Raw genomic sequence first — 22,994 nt, 5'->3', positions numbered from 1 at the left:
AGAAATAAGTGGGGATTTTTTCTCATTAGCTTAAGAATGTCATCAGCAGCTACTCAAAATGCTGGCCTGCGTCTCCAGTGTTTTATGTCGCTACAACAGGGTACTCAAAATCCTGATGAAGGCTTTGTGTTGGATGCTCTGCAGATGCACAGAGAAAACAAGTGACATTCTTGACTCCCAAGACACACACTGTACAGCTGCAACAGAAGACTGATCCCCCAAAGCAGCAGCAATGCAATTGGAACTTTGAGAGTGGGAGGCAACCAAAAAGTTTACAGACCTCTCAATGTGGAATCTTAGGAATCAGGGTAATAATCATCATCCAGTCTATTCTGAAGGCTCTGGCAGAGAGTATTAATGAGAGACCAAGACAAGAACAGGTAATATTTTGAGGAGTGGAATAATACTCAACCTTTGGTTGTGCTTTGTCTGCTTCTACATGGTGCCATTAGCTTCTCCCTTTCTTTTTCAAATGTTAAACTTATTAAATAATACAGATAGGAAGCAGACAGGCCCAAACACTATAGCACATCTGGAGCAGCAGTACTGGATTAACATATGTGGGCAATTAGTGCCATTCATGTCATAACTTCCTCCACTGTACCTCAGGGCAATCCCAACACTGTTGATTCCTGATACTCCCCTTATGCATTCCTGGGACCTGTTAAACTGTGGAAGGGGATCTTGGGCACCCAAAAGCTTTTGGGCTTAGGGAGGGACTTTTACAACTACAACTTTCTCTATCTGACTGTTTTTCTCTGCCTCCAGTTTTCGGCTGCCTTCCATCTGCACCTTCAGCCTCCTCCCAAGTTGACACTGCAGTCAGAAAAACTCATCCCCAAACAGAAACCACATCATCACTACACATCAAATAGTCCTGAAAAAGACCTGGCTTGCAGATAGCATCTGAGATTTACATACAGCAATTGGGCACACTCACCAAACATTTTGAAATCTGGCTCCTAGAAGTTAAATTACAGAGAGAAATTAGCTAAGCTTTCACAGCTTTCTCCCATCAGAGACAGATGGTGCCTGACCTCTGTAATAATTTCTGCCATATTCCACCCATATGCAAGCCTCAGTGCTTCCATCAAGCTGCTACTACCAATCAACATTTTTCAGAACTGAGATTTTAATAAAGGATTGACAGAAAAATGCAAAGATTTCATAAATTCTCTCATGAATATCCATTCTATAGGGACCACCTTAGGCTCTTCTAAAGCATCTCCATCTGTACCATGTAAGTCCTGCTCCAAGTAAATAAAATCTTAGTGTCTGGTTCCCTAACCCCAGGAAATATTCGGGTTCTCTCCCCTCCCTAGCAACTGGATATTGAAATACCATTTTTCCCTCTTTGCCCACACAGCTGAATTCCCTCCCTGCCACTTTCCATCTCCATCCTTGATTACTAAAACCTCCTCCCTGAGGCCCTTGATTACATGCAAAACATAGTTGTTTCTTGTTACCTTTTTTGTCCTAACCCTTTCTGGCCATGCAAGTTCCATTCAACCCATTATTGGATTCTCTTCCCTTTCCACCTTCAATCAGTGCTTCTCCCTTTTTAAAAATCACTATCTGTTATAGCACTGTCACACCTTCCCTGACGCCCATTAAAATTATTTCTCCTCAATTGTCTCCAGATGTGTTCCTGTATTTTCTCCTGTCCTATCTCTATATCTGGTTTCATCCATGATAGGAAATGGATGAACCAGCTTCCCCCAAGATTTTCTCTAGAATGATTCATTTTAAGAACGAAGGTCCAAAACACCTTAGATTTTATGCAAGTGGATTCAATGCAAAAAACCTTTGATTCAATGCAATGTCCATATTTCACGTGTGTGCACTACCCTATTTGCATACCCTGTATGACTATTTTCCAGTCTCATTGCCTCATTACAGTGTCAGGTATACTGCAACATTGCCAGGATGGCTATGGAGAAGTGCAAAACAAACATGGTTCACCACACATAGGGAACTCTTTAATTCCAGTGAAAATAGAGAAAAAATCCCAACCTGAACTACACATTAAATACTTGTATTTATGATTTAGGTATATTACTGCTACCAGCTTTGTGGAATCTGTTCAGTCAAAACCTATAGCCCCAAAGGAGAGACATGAGGATGTATTCTATGGTAAAAGGAGGTACCATTAGGTCAGAAATTGTCTGACCTAAATAAAACATTATCTAGATAATTAGATATTTAGATTAATTTTAGGAAATATATAGATATTACAGCAGAGGAGCCCTGAGACTCTTAGTTCCTTGCCAGGAACACATTCTTAGACACTCCAAATCCTTCTAGCCAAGGCTTACTCTGCTCACATGAAGTATCTACCCTGCCAGAGCTGCCCCTCCTCCTGGCACCAGCCCGGGCTGGGTGGAGAAGTCCCTTCCTGCTGCGAAGGGCAGAGATGGTCACTAGGCACTCCGAGCCCTGCCACTCCAGCACCTGCATGTCATCTCAGAGGAAGGAGGGAGGCAATGAGCCACTCAAGGAGCCCTCTTAGCCTAGCACGAGCAAATTTGTTGGTGTATTCTCAGACTGATGCAGTCTAGAGGAAATACAAAAGCTTACAGAGGAAAGGCTGAAAGTTTCACCTCAAAGCCTGCATAAATCCCTTTACCTTCCTAGGAAAGTGACACATGCCTAGAGCCAGTCTTGAACGAATGCAGAGACCATTCTGCTTTAACACCTTCAAGAGATCAGCACAGGGCTTGGCAGGATGTTCTCCACCGTTACAAACAGTGCTATCTACTCAGGGGTGTGCTGTGTCTCTGGTATCAGCAATTACATAGATAGGACTTAACTATAAAAGAAGATCTTTGCTCTACTGGAAAGCATGAACTGAAAGGAACAATATTTGGTTAAGTCTACCCTACCCCTTCAACTAACTTTTTTAACTTAGAATATTTTTTTAAAAAATCCAAGTTCTTCCAGTACTGGCTAGTGAGAGACTGAGCATCCTTTTTGGCTATGGAGAAAAGAAATGTAAGCTTGAAAAATAAGCTATGCAGACTGATTTATGAAATATGCTGACAAGCTACACAGAAAGCCAAGTTCCCCGTAGCCAGTTCTGGAACCAGACACATCATAAGCACACAAGCACTGCACTAACCCCGTTCTGCCTCCTCCAGGATCAAAGCTCATTGAAAGCATTACTGGACTACTATAAGCGGGTTGCTTCTAAGCAGACCATAGCTCTAAACCAACCATCAAGTCAAGACATCTGTTCATACACATCTCCTGTCATTGCCTAGTCAAGTGAAGATTACAAAGCAAATTTTGATTATCTCTTTTCTTCCTCTCATTCTTAAGCGGTTTCCTGGGTTTTCCTTCTCACAGAACATTATGAGCCTGGGATGACTATGTTGGTGGCTCTTAGCACATTGTGCGAGCTAACAGAATACAAATGATTATATAAATAATAAAGCTCCTGAAGATTTCCTTGTCACTGCTTTCTTTGCTCCATTGGCTTGACTTAAAGCACACATAAAAATGGCCTCTGCTAAGTGTAATGTTCATAGCATCCATAAATAAAATTAAGATCCTGATTTAAAGAGACACTAAGAGGCTGTATCTCCTCCTGATTTCAATCAAACTGGGATGCTCAGTGCCTAGGAACATCAGGCCCAAGTCTCTATAAATGTAACCAGAAGGATTTGATCTCTGTATGGCAGTTTGTATTCAATCAGCAAAGTTTCATTTCCTATATAAGATGCTCACAAACTCTCCTCTAGCATATGTATATCCCTTTCATCCAGAGGTCAGGCAGGAGAGCAGCTTCAGACCCTAACAACTCTTCCTCACATCAGAGGCCTGGCACATAACATACAAACCCTGACACCACAAGCTGAGCAGCAGTAGGATGCTGACTTGTCAAGGCAATTACAGCCACAGAACAACATCTAGCTCAGCATTGCTGCTTCCATGACTCCTATGTAAGCTTTTTAGAACACTTTGTGGAGACATGGATATCTATATGCCCATTAATCACAGTGATAATCACAAATTGCATTAGAAGAGAGAAGAAAGAAGACAAAAGATGACTACAAGCCAGCATCAAAACTAAACTGTACCAAGTCTGGGATTTGGACAGAACTTATCTTTTGTTTTGGTTTGGGTTTTTTTTTTTTTTTCCAAGGATCACTTTTTAGGTTCCTGCTGCTAGCCAGGCAGTCCAATCTCTATTACCCATGTGTGAATTTTCCCAATGCTATGTGGCAAGTGCAGTCAGCCAAAGTATGACAACACAGTTTTCAGAACCAGCTAGCTCTTCCTGACCAATGCAGCCACTCAAGTGCACCGACTTAGCAACCAACTTTAAGGACCTAAAGATCACAGTTGTCTATCTCAAATACTGTTGAGGCCACAGAACAACTGCCTTGAGATGAGCACAGAATGGAGTGAAAGGATAGTGCTAACTCCAGGCAAAGGTGAGATCTGGTCAGCCCACCCTGACAAATGCATCCCGACAAAAAATTCCTACTGTGGCAGATTTTGTAAAGAAGCCACTTCTAAACATATCACTGGTCAAACAAAGATCCCAAAGATCCCAAGGTATGGGACAAATGGCCTCTATGACCACTGAGGGGACCCCCAGACTCCCTCAATCCCTTCCCCAAATATGCATCCATGGATACCAGAAACTTGGACTGTAAATAAAGTCACCATGATCAGGAACTTAAGATAAGATAGAGGTGATTCTATTGTCCAAGTGTTATCTCAAGCCTAAGGGGAGGTAAACAAAGCTGTGTGAGCAGAATGTATAACTCAAAATGGACATGAAGAATGCAGAAATTATGGGCCACAAAGAAAGGAACTATGCTGAATTAGCTTGGGCTGGGTAAAGGGTAATTCCATCAGTGGAGATTGTGACCACTGACTAACAATCCACCACCACAATAAACCCACCAACTACAAAAAACAGAAAGACTGAGCATAGGACTAATTAACATTAGAAGCAAGGGAATTATTTAACCAATAGAATGAAAGACGTGTGTAACCAGTGAGCATTAATTCCCTTGTTTGAAAAGATATATAAACAGTGAGAAGTTTTGAGTAACCTCAGGCCCCCACCCCTGAGAAGCCTAGGGTGAAAAAGGACCAATGGGACACCACTGAATGCATGAGTGGTGACTATCTTCTGTTTAATCTCTCTCTTTTTCTCTCTTTCTACTTCTTTCTATCTCTCTACCTCACATTTCATTGTTCAATAAAATCCATACTATTGACTTCAGTGTATGGTTTTGTTTGCACTTTAATTCAGGGAGAGGCATCTCTCAATAATGATATCATAACACATGGTACACTTCATGTCCACATGCTATGTGATTAGCATATCTCCCTGACACCTTCATGCTGCATTCTCCTTGCAAAATTTACACTTTTTATGCTACCTTCTACTTTCATTTTTCTGTTTTATTGTATTTCTGTATCTTCCTGGAAAATTCAGATCTAACTATACTTCCAGGTGAAATCCAGGACCTCAAAAAGTATTCTAAATAAGCTTCTGATTATGTTTTTTTCATCACAAATTGCTACTTAGTAATCAAAGGCCATTTGTCTTTTTATAATGGCTATTGCCATTATAAGTGGTGCCTAGAAGACAGTAATGCTTTCTTCTGAAGGGCTAACAGCTCAGAGAAGAAACCTCTTCTACTACCATGAGTATTTTTTCTGTAATCCAAGCACTAGAAGTATGATTCTGCCCTTAAGTTCATGAGTTTTCCAACCATCTGACCAGCTGAATGGCAAGTTTATCTTTACAGAGCTGTTGCAGTTATCAGTATAAATTTAGGCATAAGGGAAGGAATTAATTGCGTAAGGCAGGAAAGAGTGATGACTTTAGCAAATCAAAAGCACAGAGACAAGAATTAATTTCAAATAGTTACCTCTTTGAGGCAGCCCATGAAGTTATTGCTTACTGGAGACCCAGGTAAATCAGCAGTACTGGGGCTCCCTCCCACGTAAAAGAAGTCATCTGAGCCCAGCATGGTGTAGTCCTCCTGTGTGTAGCCCGTGGTGGTAAGGATGCCATCCACAGAGATTGTCACCTGTTTGAGGGACACAATGGACAAAGAAAATCCCAGCAATGACCTTACAATCCAGAACAGAACAACTTACCTCCCCTACAATTTTATGCCAGTTTTATTAAGGATTTCGTTGAGATTTGGTATGCCTTTTTTTTTTTTTTTTTTTTTTTTAATTAAGTCAAGCTCTATTTTCTGGTCTGATTTTCCCACAGAGAAATGCTTCAGCATCTGCTTCTTCCCTTTCTGGTGCATCAGCACTCTCAGGCTTACCCAGCAGCCTATCCATCCAGATGCTTTCCATCTATTCAGGCCAGAAAATATAACTGTCCTCGAAAGACATCTCTCATATTAGCTGATTTTATGATTAATTAGAATTTATTTTAATGATTACAGTTAGTTATGGTTGTTAGTAAAAAAAAAAAAACCACTAATGAAGACGAGGTTGGTATTTTTTATTTTTTAAGTTTCTTTTGCTCACGGCACACTGACAATCATGCATTCAGAGATAGGGGAGAGGGAACTCACTTTCAATACATTATGGATGTGCATGCCATGTACCTGGAGAGACACACACCCACCACCCACCACAAAAAAAAAAAAAAAAAAAAAAAAAAAAAACCCAGAAAAAAAAGGAAAAAAAAAAACTAAGAAAAAAATTTTCAAACTAACCCATAACCAAAATATAAGCAGAAAATAAAACAAAATAAATCAAAATAAATCAATTGCACACCAACAAATGTGATAGAAGTGGATATGAGAAAGAAAGAAAGAAAGAGCTACAAAGCGTGCACACACTGCACTTTGACCTGTCATGCCAATATATCTGAGGTCCAGAAAGACAATAGGAAAAAAGCAAAATAGAGAGAGAGAAGGAGAAGAAGAAGGGAGAAACAACCATTTCACACTCGCATGCAATAAAAAATAAAAATACCAAACAAATTCCATAATAACAAAAAAACTCAAAACGAAACAGAAATGTCCCCAAAATCTCTAACCACAAACACATGGAGGGTGAAGGGTGACAGAAGGAAAGGGTGGGAGAGGAGGAAGTGAATTTGAGGTGTTTTGCTTGATGTTGTTAGTGGTTGCAAGGGAAGATGGAGGAAAATAGATCGAGGCCAGGAGGAGACGGGCGAGTCACCAGACGTGGACATGCCATGCAGAGTGTGTACTGAAACAAACAACCGGCTGAGCTCCTGTTGGCCACGCAGGTAGAGGTCAGAGAGAGAGAGAGAAAGTGAGAGAGAGAAAGCAAGAGGGAGAAGGAGGAGAAAAAGCAGAGGGAGGGAAGTGGGGGAAAATCATGAGAAAGAGGACAACTCTGGCCAGTTTGCCTGTAATAGCCATTGTCACAACAAAAGGGTGAGAGAAAAAGAGAGCCTTCACCACCACAGACTAGAGGCCCTGCAATGGTTCCGATCTAGAAACCTTCAGAGTAAAAAAACACACTAATCTAAAAGCCAAGAAGAAAAGCCAAATGAAAAGAAAAGCAAAAAGAAAGAAATCTAAAGTCAAAAACAAGGGACAAAAAACCCCAACAATTTATCACCAAAAAGGAAAAGAACTGAAGACAGAGGTGAAGAAAACAATGAAAGAAATGTCCAAACCCTATTTCCAGAAGAGCTGTGTTAGTTGCTTTTGATGCTCATTTTTCTATTCAAAAAGAAAGGAAAGGAAATAAAAAAAAAAAAAAAGAAGGGGGAAAACAACGTGTTTTCAATGAAATTAGAATAAAATTAAAGGAAGCAGTAAGTATAAAGGAGGGGGGAAAAGAGCAGGTAGGGGGAGGAAAAGGCAGGTAACACACGGCAAACCCAAAAAAAGAGACAATAAGAATGATATCTACCAGACAATGTAGTTTGTTTACCATAGCGTGTCCAATGCCTGAGTGCTTTGCGGAAAAGGGGGAAGAAAGGAAATTAAAAAATCGTGAACAGAACGATTGTTAATTAAAATAACTAAAAGCAAAGATGAGTCGTTAGGGTGTTAGTACATTAGTTGGTTAGTAAAAATGACACATTGCATGAATGATCTAGTGTTAGTTTTTCAAAAAAAGGCGTGGGGCACCTGAGACACACAAAGTGAGAAAGAGGACAATATGACCAGGACTCTATGGGGAACCATGCCTTTTAGACTGTAAGGAAACAGGGGGCTGCCTACTCTTCCCACCCTGGTATTAGTCATTAGCTTCAACCCTCACATACATTATGCAGACCTGAAGCAAAGTTAAAACAGTGCAATACTTACTCTTCAAATGCTCATCAAGGTGCTTCCCTCAAATAAGAACCTTATGCTCAGAGATATACACACAGAGTACACAGTTTGCCCCTTCAGCACAAACCCAGCCATGACTCCCTTCTTCCACCCACCACCACACCAGATCCTCTTCCAAGCTTCACTACCCTAAAGTGCTGCAGAATATCACAAGGCCACTATTTCCTTTGGCTGGAGGATACAGATGAAGATGAGTTCAAGACTCTGTTTCTTCCTTCCAAGTTTCCCAGTCTGCAGGTTTCTTTACAGCAGCTGAGTTTGTGACTTTCAGGAGAAGCACATAACAGTGCTTGTGCTTGGCTGTTTGCCTGTAGCGCACTTCTGTCATCCAAGATACAGGAATTGAACCTCTCCTACTGCAGGGAGAAATGTGTCAAGAAATTGTGTAGAAAGAATTGTGTCCCTTGTGTCCAGGTTGAAGACAGAAGATTGACAAGACTTAGCATCCCTCCTGTTTCACTGCATTTCTATTACACAAGAGCTAGGAGAATTTACCAGTCGGTTTGGTTCAGCAGAACTTTTTTAACCTGTCCCAAGGCATGCAGATGTCAACTGTTAGAGCTTACACTTTGCTTCTTTGTGTTTTAGCAGTTAAGAAACTAAAGATCTTCATAGGAGATTTTGCACTGTGACTAGCTTTAGTGTTACTAGGGAAGGGCAGCCTGTGCAGACTCCAAGTCCCTGGTCCAGTGTGATTGACGTTGGCAAGAATTATCCTAAATTACACAAGCAAGATCTTCGCTGCCTCATGCAAAAACCATCTGCTTGCAGGTTTCAGAGCTGTACACTGACTAGGGAAATAGGTTTTTGAAGACTCTGTGGCATTGAGCATGAAGTCCCAAAATTATTTGCCAGTGGGAATGAAATCATAATAATAGTCTGTTCTTGGAAATAATTAGCACAAACTCCTGAATTCTTCACCAAGGAAGTCCTACTCACAGCAAATTGTTGTGTTAGTAAATTTATTTTTACAAACAAGAGAGTTGAAGTATGGGACAGGGAGAAGAGCATGCTAGAAATGAGGGGGAGTGTCAGCAGCAGACCTGAAGACAGACACAAGAAGTCTGACCTCCAGTCTCTGCTACTCCTCCCTCCAGACCACACTGCCCCAAATTCAGCCGTGATCCTATTGCTAGGTAAAGGTTTCTCACAAGGCAGAAAGAGGGCTTAGTTCTAACTGAAATAATAAGATAAATAAACAAGGAGATTTGCTTTGACATTAACAATCACTACTCAAGGGAATCTGTGGATTCACTTGGTTTGTCTCTAAGGAGATTAACTGCTGTGATAGTCATTTGATCTAAAAAAAAGCAACCCTTAGTACTCTCCCAGCTTAGCTACAAAATATTTAACAATTCCAAAAACCACTAGGCAAAATTCCAACTATTTAAAGTTCTACTCTAATTCTAGAAACAGCCAAAAAATTATGCAAAAATTATCCCCTTTCTCTTAGCCCCAAAAAAAGCAGAGGAAAAGATTAAATGGCATCCTGAAGCTGCTGATAGTCCATTTAGCCGGAATTGCTTAGATTTAGATAATATTCTTGGAATGTCTAAATTATTGCTTTTAAAGCTCATTTTAAAGAGAAATATATCTATCTCCAATGCAATATTTTCAAGCAATTACAAGGAGGCTACTGATTTTCTTATAAAGCTTCAACATTTAGAGGCAATATATTTTATTGGGGTTTTATGTTTGGTTTTGGAATGGGGTTTTTTAAGGAAACATGAGCAGAGCTGGAAACAAGACTTTCTAGTGAACTATATTATACTGTAACATTACAGGTAAATTTATATCAGGAAAGACATAGAACTGATTATGTTTTACATACAAAATTATTTAGGTGATGCAAAATCATATTAAATGACAACTTTTAGGACTATCATGACTACTCTGCCTTGAGGTCTCACCGATTCCAACATCTGGGCAGCTTTAGGCTCTGGGTCAATGCCTTGATTTGAGACAGATCAAAAGTTAAAATGCGAGTATCCAGGGAAAAGATGACTAAAAATAATCCAGCCTTATTGATATTTATTGGTTGAACTGTACACTGTCATGTTTAACTATAGAAATGGACACCAAATCACCTCTGCTAATTAAATGTAATTTGATTTGAAGACAGGGCTTTCTTTGCAAAGAGCCCATCCATCTCATTAAAACATCCTCTCTCTTGCCCAGTCAAGTTGGACCCTTTAAGAATTCAGGATCACTTAGAAACATTCACAGTGAATAGATCCGGGGGCTTAAAAATTTACAGTACTGTTTAATTGGCAAGGGACTACCTACTTTCTAATAATCGCCAAAGCACTGCCCAGGACTCATCAATTATGAAAAGGCATAGACAGATTTCCATTTTCTTAGTCCACTTCTGTGGACCAATTAAAAAATCACTAGCTAAAATATTCAGAAAAATAATGTGAGAGCTTCTCATCCACAGTTTGTTTGTGACCCTTTACCTTCTGCATCTTCAAGACCCAAACCAATCCTGGCATGAAGCAAGAATTAATTTTGCTTCTGGCACATTTGCCCGCTGAAATTTATTTCAAATGAAAAATAAAAAGTACAATTAACTAAAATGGCCAATAAGCTCTACTGAGATATTCAAGGACCAGCTGTTCTGAAACTACCTAAAAATAAAAAATAATAAAAAAAAAATCACATCAAATAAAGCCATATATTCGGACCTTTCGAGACTGACTAACCTAGACCAGTGGGTTCATCTCCCTCTACTGTATTGATGGGAAAGGTTAAACAAAATAGGATCATTAAGACCCATTGACTGCATAAGAAATGAAATTTTCATCTGTATATAAACTACTGAAAACAGATTGATTTTTTCCATAGGTAAGAATTCTGTAGTCTCATTAAAGTTTGGTGACAGATTTTTTTTTCAGACCCAGACATCCTAAGCATGCAGAAATACAGGGATTTACATGGGAAAGACAAATAAAAATCTTCAGCCCCAAATCCAAATATTGAAAATACATGCACTCCTGATAACAGAAAAATTATCCAATGATCTCTATTAGTAAAGACCTTTTCTGATTCCTGGCACTGACTATCCTATACTCATAGAGACTTTGCTCTTAGCTGGTGTAAAATGCTAGCACAAATTAGATTGTATAAACTTATATAAACCTATTTAAACATTGTGCTAATATTGGCATTAATGAGAAAATAAACAGGTAACATTGTACTCACAAATTGATTTTTAATTTAATTTTAAATCTTAGTTTACAAGCTATTTCTGCTCCTCTACCAATCAGCAAGACATCTAATAGCTCCTAGTCACCATGTGAACCTCATTTATTATGCAGCGGATGGTGCTTAGTGACTTGATATATTTACCAGCTTTCAGAGCAAAGTTATTTAATTTTATCTTATCTTTTTATGTATGAATTTATATTTCATGAGAAAGGCTTCAGGATTTTAAGACTTGCCTACTACCAAATACGTCACCTGATATAGTTGTCTGCTAGGAAAAGCAACATGTAGATGTGCAAAATTACAGTGGTAAAATCAGAAAAAGTTTTCCAAAGTGGAAGCGTAGGGTGCTGGATTGATCTGAGTTTGCATGGGGTTTTTTGATTCTTCCACTTTTCCAGTCCTCACAGCCCACAGAAGAGTCTCAAGGAAGAGACAAAAAATAAAGTAGAATCTCATTATAGAAAGAAGGGGGGAAAAAAATCAAAAAGAAGAAAGAAGAACAGAGAATCAAGAAGACTCAGAGAGACTCCAGCCAATTAATTCCAAAGCCATAAAGGTAAAATAATTACACACATACCCACCAGCCTGCACACCTGCACACTCAGATGCACACACAAAAGAAAAGGAAAAGAAAAACAAAAGACTTTCAGAATTAGAACTGAGACATCATGGCAATGGTTAAACCAATTAAAGAAACTGAGAGAAAAAGGAGAGAGGTGTAGAGCGTTGGCTGTTGGCAATAGGCTCTATTCCCACAGTAATTAAATGCAACAAGAATATTACTGATAAGATTGAATCATAATTAAGGAAATAATAAAATTTAAAAGGGAGAACAGAAAAAGAAAAAAGGAAAAGGGAGATGAAAGTAATGTCGCAAGTACTTATTATTAAATCAAACCGGGAAAAAAATAGAAAATTATTAAAGTGGAAATGAAGATATTGCAGGAGGGATAAATTCCCAACAACTAATGTGTTTTTCACTGTCCTTTAGGCACCAAGATCCAGAATAGATGGAGAAACTCTAGCAGTAGCACTGATCTTCCCCATTTCTCCATTACTCTCTCCCATCTGCCTGTCCCAACAAAACAAAACAAAACAAAACAAAACTCTCCCCAGCGCTTTCTGCCCTTCACCATTACCTGCCGCAGGTTGCGCGTCACCTTAACGTCGTGCCACGCGTTGTCATTGAACTTGCCATTGACCGGCTCCACAATGGCCTCAAAGGCCCCAGACCCCAGGTTGATGACCAAGGAGACCGCACCGTCCTTCAGGGCCAGGTTGACGTAGTCAGCCGACTTGCCCGTGTGCAGGATGAGCCCGTTGCGTTGCCACGTCTTGAAGGAGAGCGTGATCTCATCGCTGCTGCTCTGGATGGGGTTCTGCGACAGGTCATAGCACAGGTACTCGGAGCCACGGAACGTGGCCATGTTCTCATCTCGCGCTGCAAGGGAAGGGAAACAAAAGATCTATTCAGCAGTCAGCCAAGGAGAGATTTATGGTCGTCATGAAGTTTAGGCATCCCACGGCACTGTCACCTGCAGAGCTAAATATCAAGGCATGCCAATAACTGTAGAGCTCCTTTTGTAATATGGCTACCAAGAGAATTAACTGCAGGTTGGCTGGTAACGATGAATTTCAGTGCTGTGTTTTTAGTTTCACTGCAGCACTGTCTCCATAGGGACAGTATGCAGTGGAGTCTAGGAAAAGCACATTTAAGGACTGTTATAAGATATTTCACATCCTTTTTAGGAGAAGGATGGAAAGCTCTGTTATTCACAACACAACCACCACGTGTTGATCAAAAAAACACCAACATTTCACAAAGATCAGTATTTGCGTTCAGCACTACTGCCATCTGAACTTAACCTATGCAACAGGAAATTTAAGAAAGACACCAGAATATAATCCTAACAGAGCTGCCCCTCTCTTTCAACAGAATGAAAGACCAAGCAAATAAGAGAGCCACATGAGGGGTCCTACAGATTCCTTCTCTGAGAGCATGAGGGAAGTCCACATAAAACATTTTGTCTGTCCACAGATACAAGTAATGTTGCTGGTAAACACATCTGAAAACTTTGCCTGTCTTATCACCTTTTCCAGGAAATCTCTATTAGATTAGCACATCTTTTTCAAACAGCAAAAATAAACATGGGGGAATTATTCACAGCACATGACATTTAATATTTCCTCACGAAAAAAGAAATACCTTATGTACAACAACAAAAGCCACTGCACTTATTTCTCAGCAACTGGAAGCAGTGTTTGAATACCATGAACATCCTTTGTGTGAGGTAGAAGTCGACTTCCCAGTACCTGGGTTTCCAGTCACTCAAAGACAGTTCTGCTGCAATATTGTGCTTATGAGACTGGAGCTAGCTGGATATCCTGATTTTATCCCATGGAAGAAATACAGGAGAGTGATAGGAAGGCTTGGAGGAAGGCTGGCTAGTTCCAGCTGAGAGGAAATGGTACTTGCAATGGAGTCTGTATAGATCCCACCCCCCACTCCATATTGCAGCACCTTCCTGACTCCCAGCTGTGAAAGCAAGGCTGAGCAAGAGATAGTACAAGCAGTCAAGCTATCATTGCTTACAAATCACGGCATAAGGCAAATGCTGGTGCTATTTTCATTGGCATTATTAGTACTTTTCTGCTTCATTTTGTACCATTTAGTAATCCTAATAAGGATTAGCCAGAATTTATTAGTACAAGACTGAAGGGAAAATACTTGTTGTCATGGCCATTCTTGGAGCATAACTACATGGTAAAATCTGTGTTCTCACAGCATAAAATGATGGTAAAAAGCAGCGCAGTATTGCCACTTGTACATATAACATCCTCACGTGAAAGGTCTGATTTAAGCAGAGACTCTTGCAGAAGCAACGTGTGTTTGCACTTCAGTAAGCAAGCCATGTGTCCGGATACTTCTGCAAGCAAACAGCCACCCAAATTGCTTCATGCAGCAGCACACACTGGGAGCCAACTGGCTCGAAAGCAGCTCTTCAGAAGATCTGTCCTAGCAGACAAGCTAAGCACAAGTCAGCAGTGTCTGCCCTTTCAGCAAAGGCCAGCTGCATCCTTGGCTGTATTAGCAAGAATCCAGTCAGCAGGCTGAGGGAAGTGATTCTTCCCCTAATGGAAACTTATGAAATCACATCAGGAGTGCTCGGTCCAGCACTGAGCCCCCTCATATAAAAATGACTTCAAAATACTGGAGTCAGTCCAGCGAAGAGCTACCACCATACTCAGGGTACTGAGGTAGCTCATGTGTGTGGAGAGGCTGAGGGAACTGGGTTCATTGTGCCTCAAGGAGAAACAACTCAAGGAAAACCTTACTGATCTCCTTCATGACTTAATGGAAGAACACAGACAAGACAGGGTCAAATTCTTCTCAGAGTTGTGCAGAAGGATAAGAGGCAACAGATGCAGTTGAAAACAAAAAAATTCCCACTCTATACAGAAAAAAACGTTTCATCTTGAGGATGGTCAAATAGTAGGAGGGGCCCAGAGAGACTGAAATCTCCACCCTTAGAAATACTAAAAACTTGATTAGGCAGAGTCCTGAGCTGCCTGAACTAACTGGACCTTTTCTGAGCTAATGGTTGGATTACACAGCCTCTGAAGGCCTCTTCCAAATTATTTAGCTCTTTGATCTTATTCTGAAGACATTTAACTACCACCAACAAGTGTTTATGCTTGTATCAGTGTTAAACCAGCCTAAGCACAGAGGGCTGCTATTGACTGCAGTTCTGGAAGTCAGAGCCAAGCACTTAACTACCCTCTCCCAACACTGACAATTCCCCTGCCTGGTCACTCCTGATCCATCAGAAGAGAAGGTGTTACAAGCAGGTTAGACACATGCTCCATGTACCTGCAGGTAATTCCCATCAAACAGCCAGTGTCTGAGGGCAGGAGTCAAACACAATCATTGTGAGTGAGCCTTTTTCCTGCAGCTGAAGATGTGCAAAGCCCTGAACACACATTTGTGAAGGAGGACACTCGGGTTGATGGTTCACTCAGTACAAGACATAGAAATAGGGCTCATTTACACTTCCTCAACCACTTAAATGAAATCTCACTGATCCACTCAACACAAAGGGGAAGGCAAAGCCTAGATTAGGGATCTATACAATAATTTAAGGCAACCCCTGAAGACTAATCAAAACAGAGCAGAGCAAATTCAAAGAGATATTACTCCTACTTGTACCACTGGTTTTAAATAAGGTGCATTCAGCTATGTCATCTGCCTGTTTCCCCCAGTCCTCTTCTGCTGGCCCTTGTCATAGATAGGATTCTGTACTTTATCCACCTTTGTATCCTTCCTGTTCTGGGGAGAATGTCAGCAATTTCTGTTTCATGTGTTGTTATGGGGGTTTTCTTCCCCCTGTGGCTGCTCTAGGCAGGCATTCAAATTTGCAGATCACCACACCCTAAAATATCTCTGGGATTCACTGTGAAATCAAAATCCATTCCTGTCCATGATACGTCTCATAAGCACGACTCCCAAGGTCAACACACTTTCTAAGACTGTGTTTTCCAAATTGCTGATTCCTCAACAGTTTACCAGTGGCCATGTGTTTTGGCAGTCTCGTGAAAGGTTTCAGCAGTCAGAGCCTGGTATGTGCACTAAAGAGCCTGACCATGTACCCCCCAAGCTACAGCTCAGCACCCTCTGTCAGGCCACATGAAAGGCTTCTTACAAGCATGGCCTCTCCATACTGTCCCAGCTGTTAGGATGCTCTGACATACACCATAGCTGTGGTCAAAAAGCACATGAAAATTACCAGAGAGCATGGAGAGGGGGAAAGGGATATAGGTTCTTTCCACAATGAATGAGGAGAAAAAGCTCCAAGTAGGTCACAGGTCTCCCAGTATTTCTTTCTGCTTTCAGACACAGTCTGGTGACACCTGGCAGACCACAGAGCAGTGAACCACTTGTTATTTGTTAGCTCATGACCCTTGTGCTGTACAGTTTTGAAGGTTCCACAGATGGCACTGTGATATTTATACCTTCTGTATTCCTTAAATAGTGGTAGGGTACCAAGCAGCTTCTGCAGATACAACACACAAGTTAACCTTAAGATCCAAGCTCAAGTCAACAGGGATCGTTGGGTCATGCTACATGAAGCAATAGATCTAACCCTGATTTTTCTGTTATGTGAAACCCTGTATATAGGCAATGATATTTCATTTAACTGATGATCTAGTTATTCAAGAGTGGCAGTGCAACTGCATAAAAGAACATTTACTTAAAACATATTTGGGATATGTTTGAAACTTATTGATTTTTGTATGATTTGCAAGATTTAATTTTTAATGCAGTTAATACTAAATAGATATACAAAAATCAGAATCTGTCCGCACATTTAAGTAATTAGATCTTCCATTCTTCTTGTTATTATTAATCTAAATCCATTATTTACTTCTAATTCATTCACATAACTAAATTCTCTGCAGTAGCTGGGATTTTCAAAGATCCAAGATTTGTACAAAATTCCACACTTGGACTTAAACCTTCACATATTCAAGATTTTTAAAAATCATCTGAATAGAAGCAAAACTCAGAATCTTCAAACAAGCACAGATATTTTCCTTGAATGAATGGAGTCACTGATGACATTAATGGGAAAATGTTACCCTTTCCTGACCAACCCCTAGCAGACACACCCAGCACATTTAGCAGCTACCATCACCACCACACTGCAAAGCCATTTTGCAAGTCTCAGACTTAGATCTGTTTAAAACCCAAACCAGCCATCAGCACATATCAGAGGCTGAGTGCAGAACAGAAACAAAAGCACAGCAAACAAGTACCTAAGCCAAGCTCATGGCTCGTCCCATCCCTGAAGAAACCCCAGAGCTTGCTGAGTCTCAGGTCCCCTGGAGAGGTACAGAGCCCAGGATCTTCCCATACAGTATTTAGCTATACTGCCTCCTCAGGAAAGCCAGATGGCAATTTTAGCTTCAGTTTTTATGTGCAATGCTGTTGCTGTTCCTGTCAAAGCTCCTTCTATGAAGGAGAATATTCAGAACTCCCAGGATAACTAAGAGGTAGAAAACTTGGCATTTTGTTTTATAGATGAGGAAACCAATGCACAGACATTTTAAAGGGTTTACTCAGAGCCACCAAGAAAATCAATGGTAGAGAAATTTGAGTTTAGGAGCTTCTATCTCTCCATCCTGGGCTCATTCCAGAGGTTCTCATACATTTGTGGAGGGAAACCAACCACCTATTTTTCTCTAGTCCTTCCAGGATGTCATCCTAGCTAAGGTGTGGAGAAAGCAACCTCCAAAGTTTTGGATGATGCTTGAAAATAAATACTTCATGACTACAAAGCTGAACACAGCAAACTCTAGAAGCACTCATTTTGCTCCGGGGCATGAAGTTTAACACTCAAGAAAAACAGCATCTCATGTAACAGCAATTTTGTCCCCAGACACAATTAAGAAATATTTAGAAACATATAAAATGGGCAGTGACTTTCCTGACACCTCCTGAAGCAAACCTCAAGTAGCTCTCCTAAAACCAAGGGTCAGCTGCTCACCCCTCTCACCTTCACTGCATTACAGATGTCCTGTTAGGCAGCCCCTATCTCACTGGGGTTTGGTTTACAGTCAACATTACATGACTGAATGTTAAAATTAAGGAAAGCCCTCAGAAGTGGTCAAAGCACCTTGCCCAGATTGATGTCATTAAAACAAACCTCCAGGCTTAGTAGTTTAGTAAAAAAATTAAGCTTTTATTTTAAAGAGATGGTGACAGAATCCAGTAGTAGCTAAAAGCAGATTACTGCAGCCTCTATTTATCCTTCTGCTGCATTCCTCCCTTTCCAGCCTTTGAACAGGAAAAATGATACATCCAAGTAATTGGTTTTTCCTAGTCTAACCATTCTTCATACCACCTGAACAGATCAGTAACACCACTGATCAGACTCTCTCATTTACAGATATCATTTAATTATTTAAATACATTAGAAATAGTGCACAATACATTCTTCAGTGCATGAAGCATCTTCCAAGTACCACAAACAGCGATACTGATATGTGGAAGCTGTGAGAGCCATAAAAGAGCCTGCATTTATATTCCAAATTGCATTTATATTACAAACTGTAAAGTAAGAACATATAAGTCATATTAATGTCATAATGAGATGACTGAACTGATTACATTGATTAAATCTTTGGAAAAAATATGACTTCTAACCTCAAGGAAATTATATAAATAATTTTTCAGAAGAAAAAGAATTTTTGCTGTTGGAAAAAAATTGTCTGTAAAATCACAGAATGATGTTTCAACGGATAAATTAAGTGCCGAGCTGGAGTCCCACAGTAAAAAGAGTACTGTCTTAAATGCTTACTAACTTTAAACCATTCTGGGAAACGTTACATTTTTCAGAAATAGTGTCATTTATTGTTTTCTCAGGCTCCTCTTGCTCACTTACTCCATCTATGTAACCTGTAACTTGGAAGCAGGGAGGAATCAGCATTACAACATCAGAAACAGTGTGGGGAAGAATCAATGCAAAGCAACAATTCCCATCCTATTTCAGAGATGCAAAGAGTCCACAGCAAAGGAATTAGCCCAGGAATCCACAGCAAAGGTGAGATGGACTCAACAGCCAGTGCTCTTTCAATGCCAAACTCAAATTTTGCACATAGTGTAACAGCTCTAATCTTATGCAAAAAGCTCTTTCACCTCACCAGTAAGAGCAAAAGAAGCATTAATGTTCCACCAGAGAACATCAAGTGCCTAGCATGAATCATGCCCTCTACTCTCTTATCTGCTACTTTACCCATTGCCCTTCAAGTCTAAAGCAGAATGCTTGTTAAAAGCTCCTCAAATTTAAGCCCAGAAGAGATCAAGGAGACTTGGCAATACAATGAATGTTCAGGGGTTTTTGTCAAACCTGACTAACCTATTATTTCCCTGTGCAGCTAAGCTCTTAAAGAAAACAAGAGGAAGAACTGCTTTATCTGAAGATACTGCATGAGAGCTCTGGAACTGCATGTTCCACCTCTGCTTTTGTCTGCCTGTGTCCTTGGATGATGATCTTTGGGCTGGCTCCAACACAGAGGAGGCTCTGACCTGTGGGACTGCAAACCATCCCTAAGAGGTCCAGAACCAGCCCTGCAGAGTGACTTATTTCACCTGATGAATTTGGACCACTGCACAGCAAAGGCTGATTGCAAAGGGGAGGAAGAGGCATGACAGGGCCTGGATCTTTAGTCCAAAGAAAGGAAAAATTTTCCCTCAGCTCCTATTCCTCAAAATAGCTGACATGAACTAAATGTATAAAGCAGTTTCCATATATCACTGTCACATAACAGTGGCAGAGCTAGTAGCCTGTTAGAAGCACAGCTGCCCTATATTTCTGAAGCACCTATTAAATATACAGTTAGGAATCTTATCATCAAAATAAATAAATATTCACCCAAATGAAAAGCTATTTTGCTTGTCAGTGCTGGGAATCTCCTATTCACTCAACAGTATTTTGCAGTCATCTGAAAAAATCTCTTCTGAGAGGAAAAAACGTAAATCAGTTATACCACACAAAATCTCCTAGTTAGTCCACATATTTAGCACACATTTTTTAATCTAGTTTTGCCAATGATATGATCCACAAGTTCCCTACTCACTCTCTAAGCCACATATTGCCTTTTCTGAACAGAAAACAAGAAAACAGAAGTGTCTGAACTCTTCCAATAACGCACACAAAATAGCTGAAAAACACAGCCATAAAAACCTTTCTTGCTAAAATGTTTTGATGACAAAAGTATTAATACTACAATAATGAAAATGAATAAATGACATGTCTACAAAAGATTATAGCATATGTCTGATAACACCATTTCTTTAAATTGCTCATTAAAATTGATCTAAATGACAAAGTAGAGGCATAGAAGTCAAAACCTCAGCTTTTTATCCTAAACTCTGCCACTGATTCACTGTGCAACCTGAGGCACTTAATTAACCTTGGCTGTCTCCATCTGTACTATAAAGATAACAAAAACATAGGTTAAGTCCTCCAGACCTGTGGGAAAAGAACCTTCTATGAGTTTAATATAACTCTGAAAACCAAGAAATGTTCCACATCTGTGAGGAGATGCCCTCTACCGACCCAGTGTATATGCAGTGTACAAAGTGTCCTGAGAATCCTCTTCTCCACATATTTTCCATTGTTTGCTAAATACAAACTGTACTGGTATCAGTGTGGGATGTTGGATTCTCTGTCAAAGAAATTATAGACTCCAGGTATTGGTCTGACCAGGGCACTGTTTACTTAGAGCTGTGTTTGTTCTTTATGTTCTGATCAGCTGACCATAGGGCCAAAAAAACCAATTCTGTGACATCTTCCTTAACCTAAAATGAAGTCCTAAAGTTTTAGTTTACATGTCCTGAAAAATGTATTTTTTTAAAAAAAAAGTACAGCTCCATTTTAAAGTGAAAGCATGAAACATGTTTTTTTTGAAATGAATGATGCTGAATAAATCAATTTTTAAAATAATTTGCCTGAAAGAATTTGATATAGTCATAGAAATTAACAATTTGTTTTGGTTGAACAAAGTATACTTTCTCTTTTCATTTCTCTGAACAATTTTGCTACTCCCACTCCTAGTTCCAGAAGGCAGAGAAAAAGCAAAACATTGCTACAAATTTTGTCAAGAGATATGATGATTATTTGCTGAGCATAAGACCTCCTCTAGATTCTTCAATGCTAAGGATGGGTGAGGGCAATTCCTACTGCTGCTGTCTCTACTTTTTCTTATGTTCTTATTTCACTCTGCAATTTTTATAGTTTTCTTATTTTCCTGCTGCATCACTCTAAAACCTAAGGATGCCAGTCACTGAATGCATCACCCAGCAGAAATGTTTCCTCACATGCTGAATGTTCACAGTACCATGACCATAAAGTTCCAGGTCTAACATATTCACTAGCCCTGCTCTCAGAGGTCTCTGCTGCTGGGTTGCTACCAGGCCCATCTACCCCTCTGTGTAGAGCACATGTGACAGTACAGGTAAGAGTGTGGAAGCATGCAGCAGAGCTCTTAATTCACCAGCTTTTCATCTATGTATTCTTGACCAAAACTGCTGTTTCTTTACACAGACCGAAAAAAACAAAACAAAACAACACAACAAACTGAAAAACTGAAGCAACTTGCAGGCTAACAAGCAACATTATATTCACTCCCTAAGAGAGATTTACTGTTCTTCAGCAGCAATCTGTATCCCAGCTGCAATTCCCAATTTCACTCTGCCTTTACTCTTCAAGCCTATTAAAAATCAGAAGTGAAATACCTATTATTAATTTTGATTCTAAGCATTTATACCTGTTTATTACTGGCTGCAGATTCAAGAGCACTAACATTCAGCTATTAAAACAGTGTGCACTTGGCATTTTTGCTCCTTTCCACACTGAAGACAAGGTGTCTCCACCATTTTCTGACCTTAGCAAAAAGTAATACCATTAGAGAGAAGAACATTAGGTAACTATCACAGTCTTCCCTACATGTGTGGTATGATTAGTCCTGCTGAGGAGGAAGAGCATGAAGGCTGTTGGAGTGAGTCCTCCAAGACTGACGCAGGAATGAAGAAAACGATTTACACCAATGCTGAGAGGAAGCTGAAAGAGCATTCAGAGCAAAAGCACATGTAAGGAGCCTGGCAGGAGGCAAAATTCCTGCTTCTGTTGAACAGCACTATTTTAGAGAACTGCTGGAAGCTCACAAAGAAAGGGGCAGAAGGGAGAGAGGCAGCAGTGCCAGAGGTGAGCGTGTGCTGCTGCATGCCCGTGGGTCTGTGCTGGCAGCAGCCTTCCAGCAAGCGTCGCGCTTGCTGCTGAGCGGGGAGCCCCTTGGGCATCCTTCCAGCGGGAAGTGGGAGTAGAAAAATAGTTAATGCTAATCACTGTAATAACACAATAATGATCCACAAAATTATCCTGTTCAATACCACGGAGCGGTATTGAAAGCCATGCCCATGGGAAAGGGGAAATGCAAAGGAAAGTGAAAAGCAAAAGCACAGTGGAAGAGAGACGGGAGCGGGGCAGAGCAGCACCAGTGGTGTCACCGAGACTGCGGAAATGTCAGCTTCCCACGGCTCCTGTGCTGCTGGAGAGTGGGTACATGTGGAACCCCAGGACTGCCAGGACAGCAAAATACACTGCCAAACACTACTGCTGCCCTTCATTTATGCTCGTTGTGAGACACCATTAGGACCATCTATGAAAGTAGCAGTATCCAAACGCAATTTGAGGCAGAACGATTCTTCTCAAACAAAGCCACAGCCTAGAGACTGTTACAAGCTGGCAGAGCAGCTCTGGCCAGTAATTATTTAGGGGCAAAAAGGTGTGCATTTGTATGCAATGAGAAACATGCTAGGCTTCTGCTACGTGTATACAGCAGCAAGTTCCACGTGTGCTTACCAGGGCAATGGACACATATGCCCTATAGGAAGGACAGCTGCCTACACAGCATATT

The 22,994-nt window shown here is 40.4% G+C and overlaps 1 protein-coding gene across 4 annotated transcripts in view; it reads right to left on the bottom strand.

The window, feature by feature from the left end:
- The window catches only part of NRXN3 (neurexin 3), a 909,952-nt gene that overhangs the window by 691,742 nt on the left and 195,216 nt on the right, over positions 1 to 22,994 (bottom strand). For 3 of the 4 annotated variants that reach the window (XM_050975204.1, XM_050975201.1, XM_050975202.1), the window contains 2 exons: positions 12,656 to 12,957; positions 5,895 to 6,056 (listed from right to left, as the gene is read on the bottom strand). In XM_050975204.1, the coding sequence (XP_050831161.1) occupies positions 5,895 to 6,056; positions 12,656 to 12,957 (464 nt within the window). Of the gene's footprint in view, positions 1 to 5,894; positions 6,057 to 7,881; positions 7,927 to 12,655; positions 12,958 to 22,994 lie in introns of all 4 variants that reach the window. The other variant, XM_050975200.1, reaches the window with a different exon arrangement.

This window comes from Serinus canaria, chromosome 5 (genome assembly GCF_022539315.1).
Source record: "Serinus canaria isolate serCan28SL12 chromosome 5, serCan2020, whole genome shotgun sequence".
Taxonomy (NCBI): Eukaryota; Metazoa; Chordata; class Aves; order Passeriformes; family Fringillidae; genus Serinus; species Serinus canaria.
This window is presented reverse-complemented; position numbering and strand designations above follow the sequence as displayed.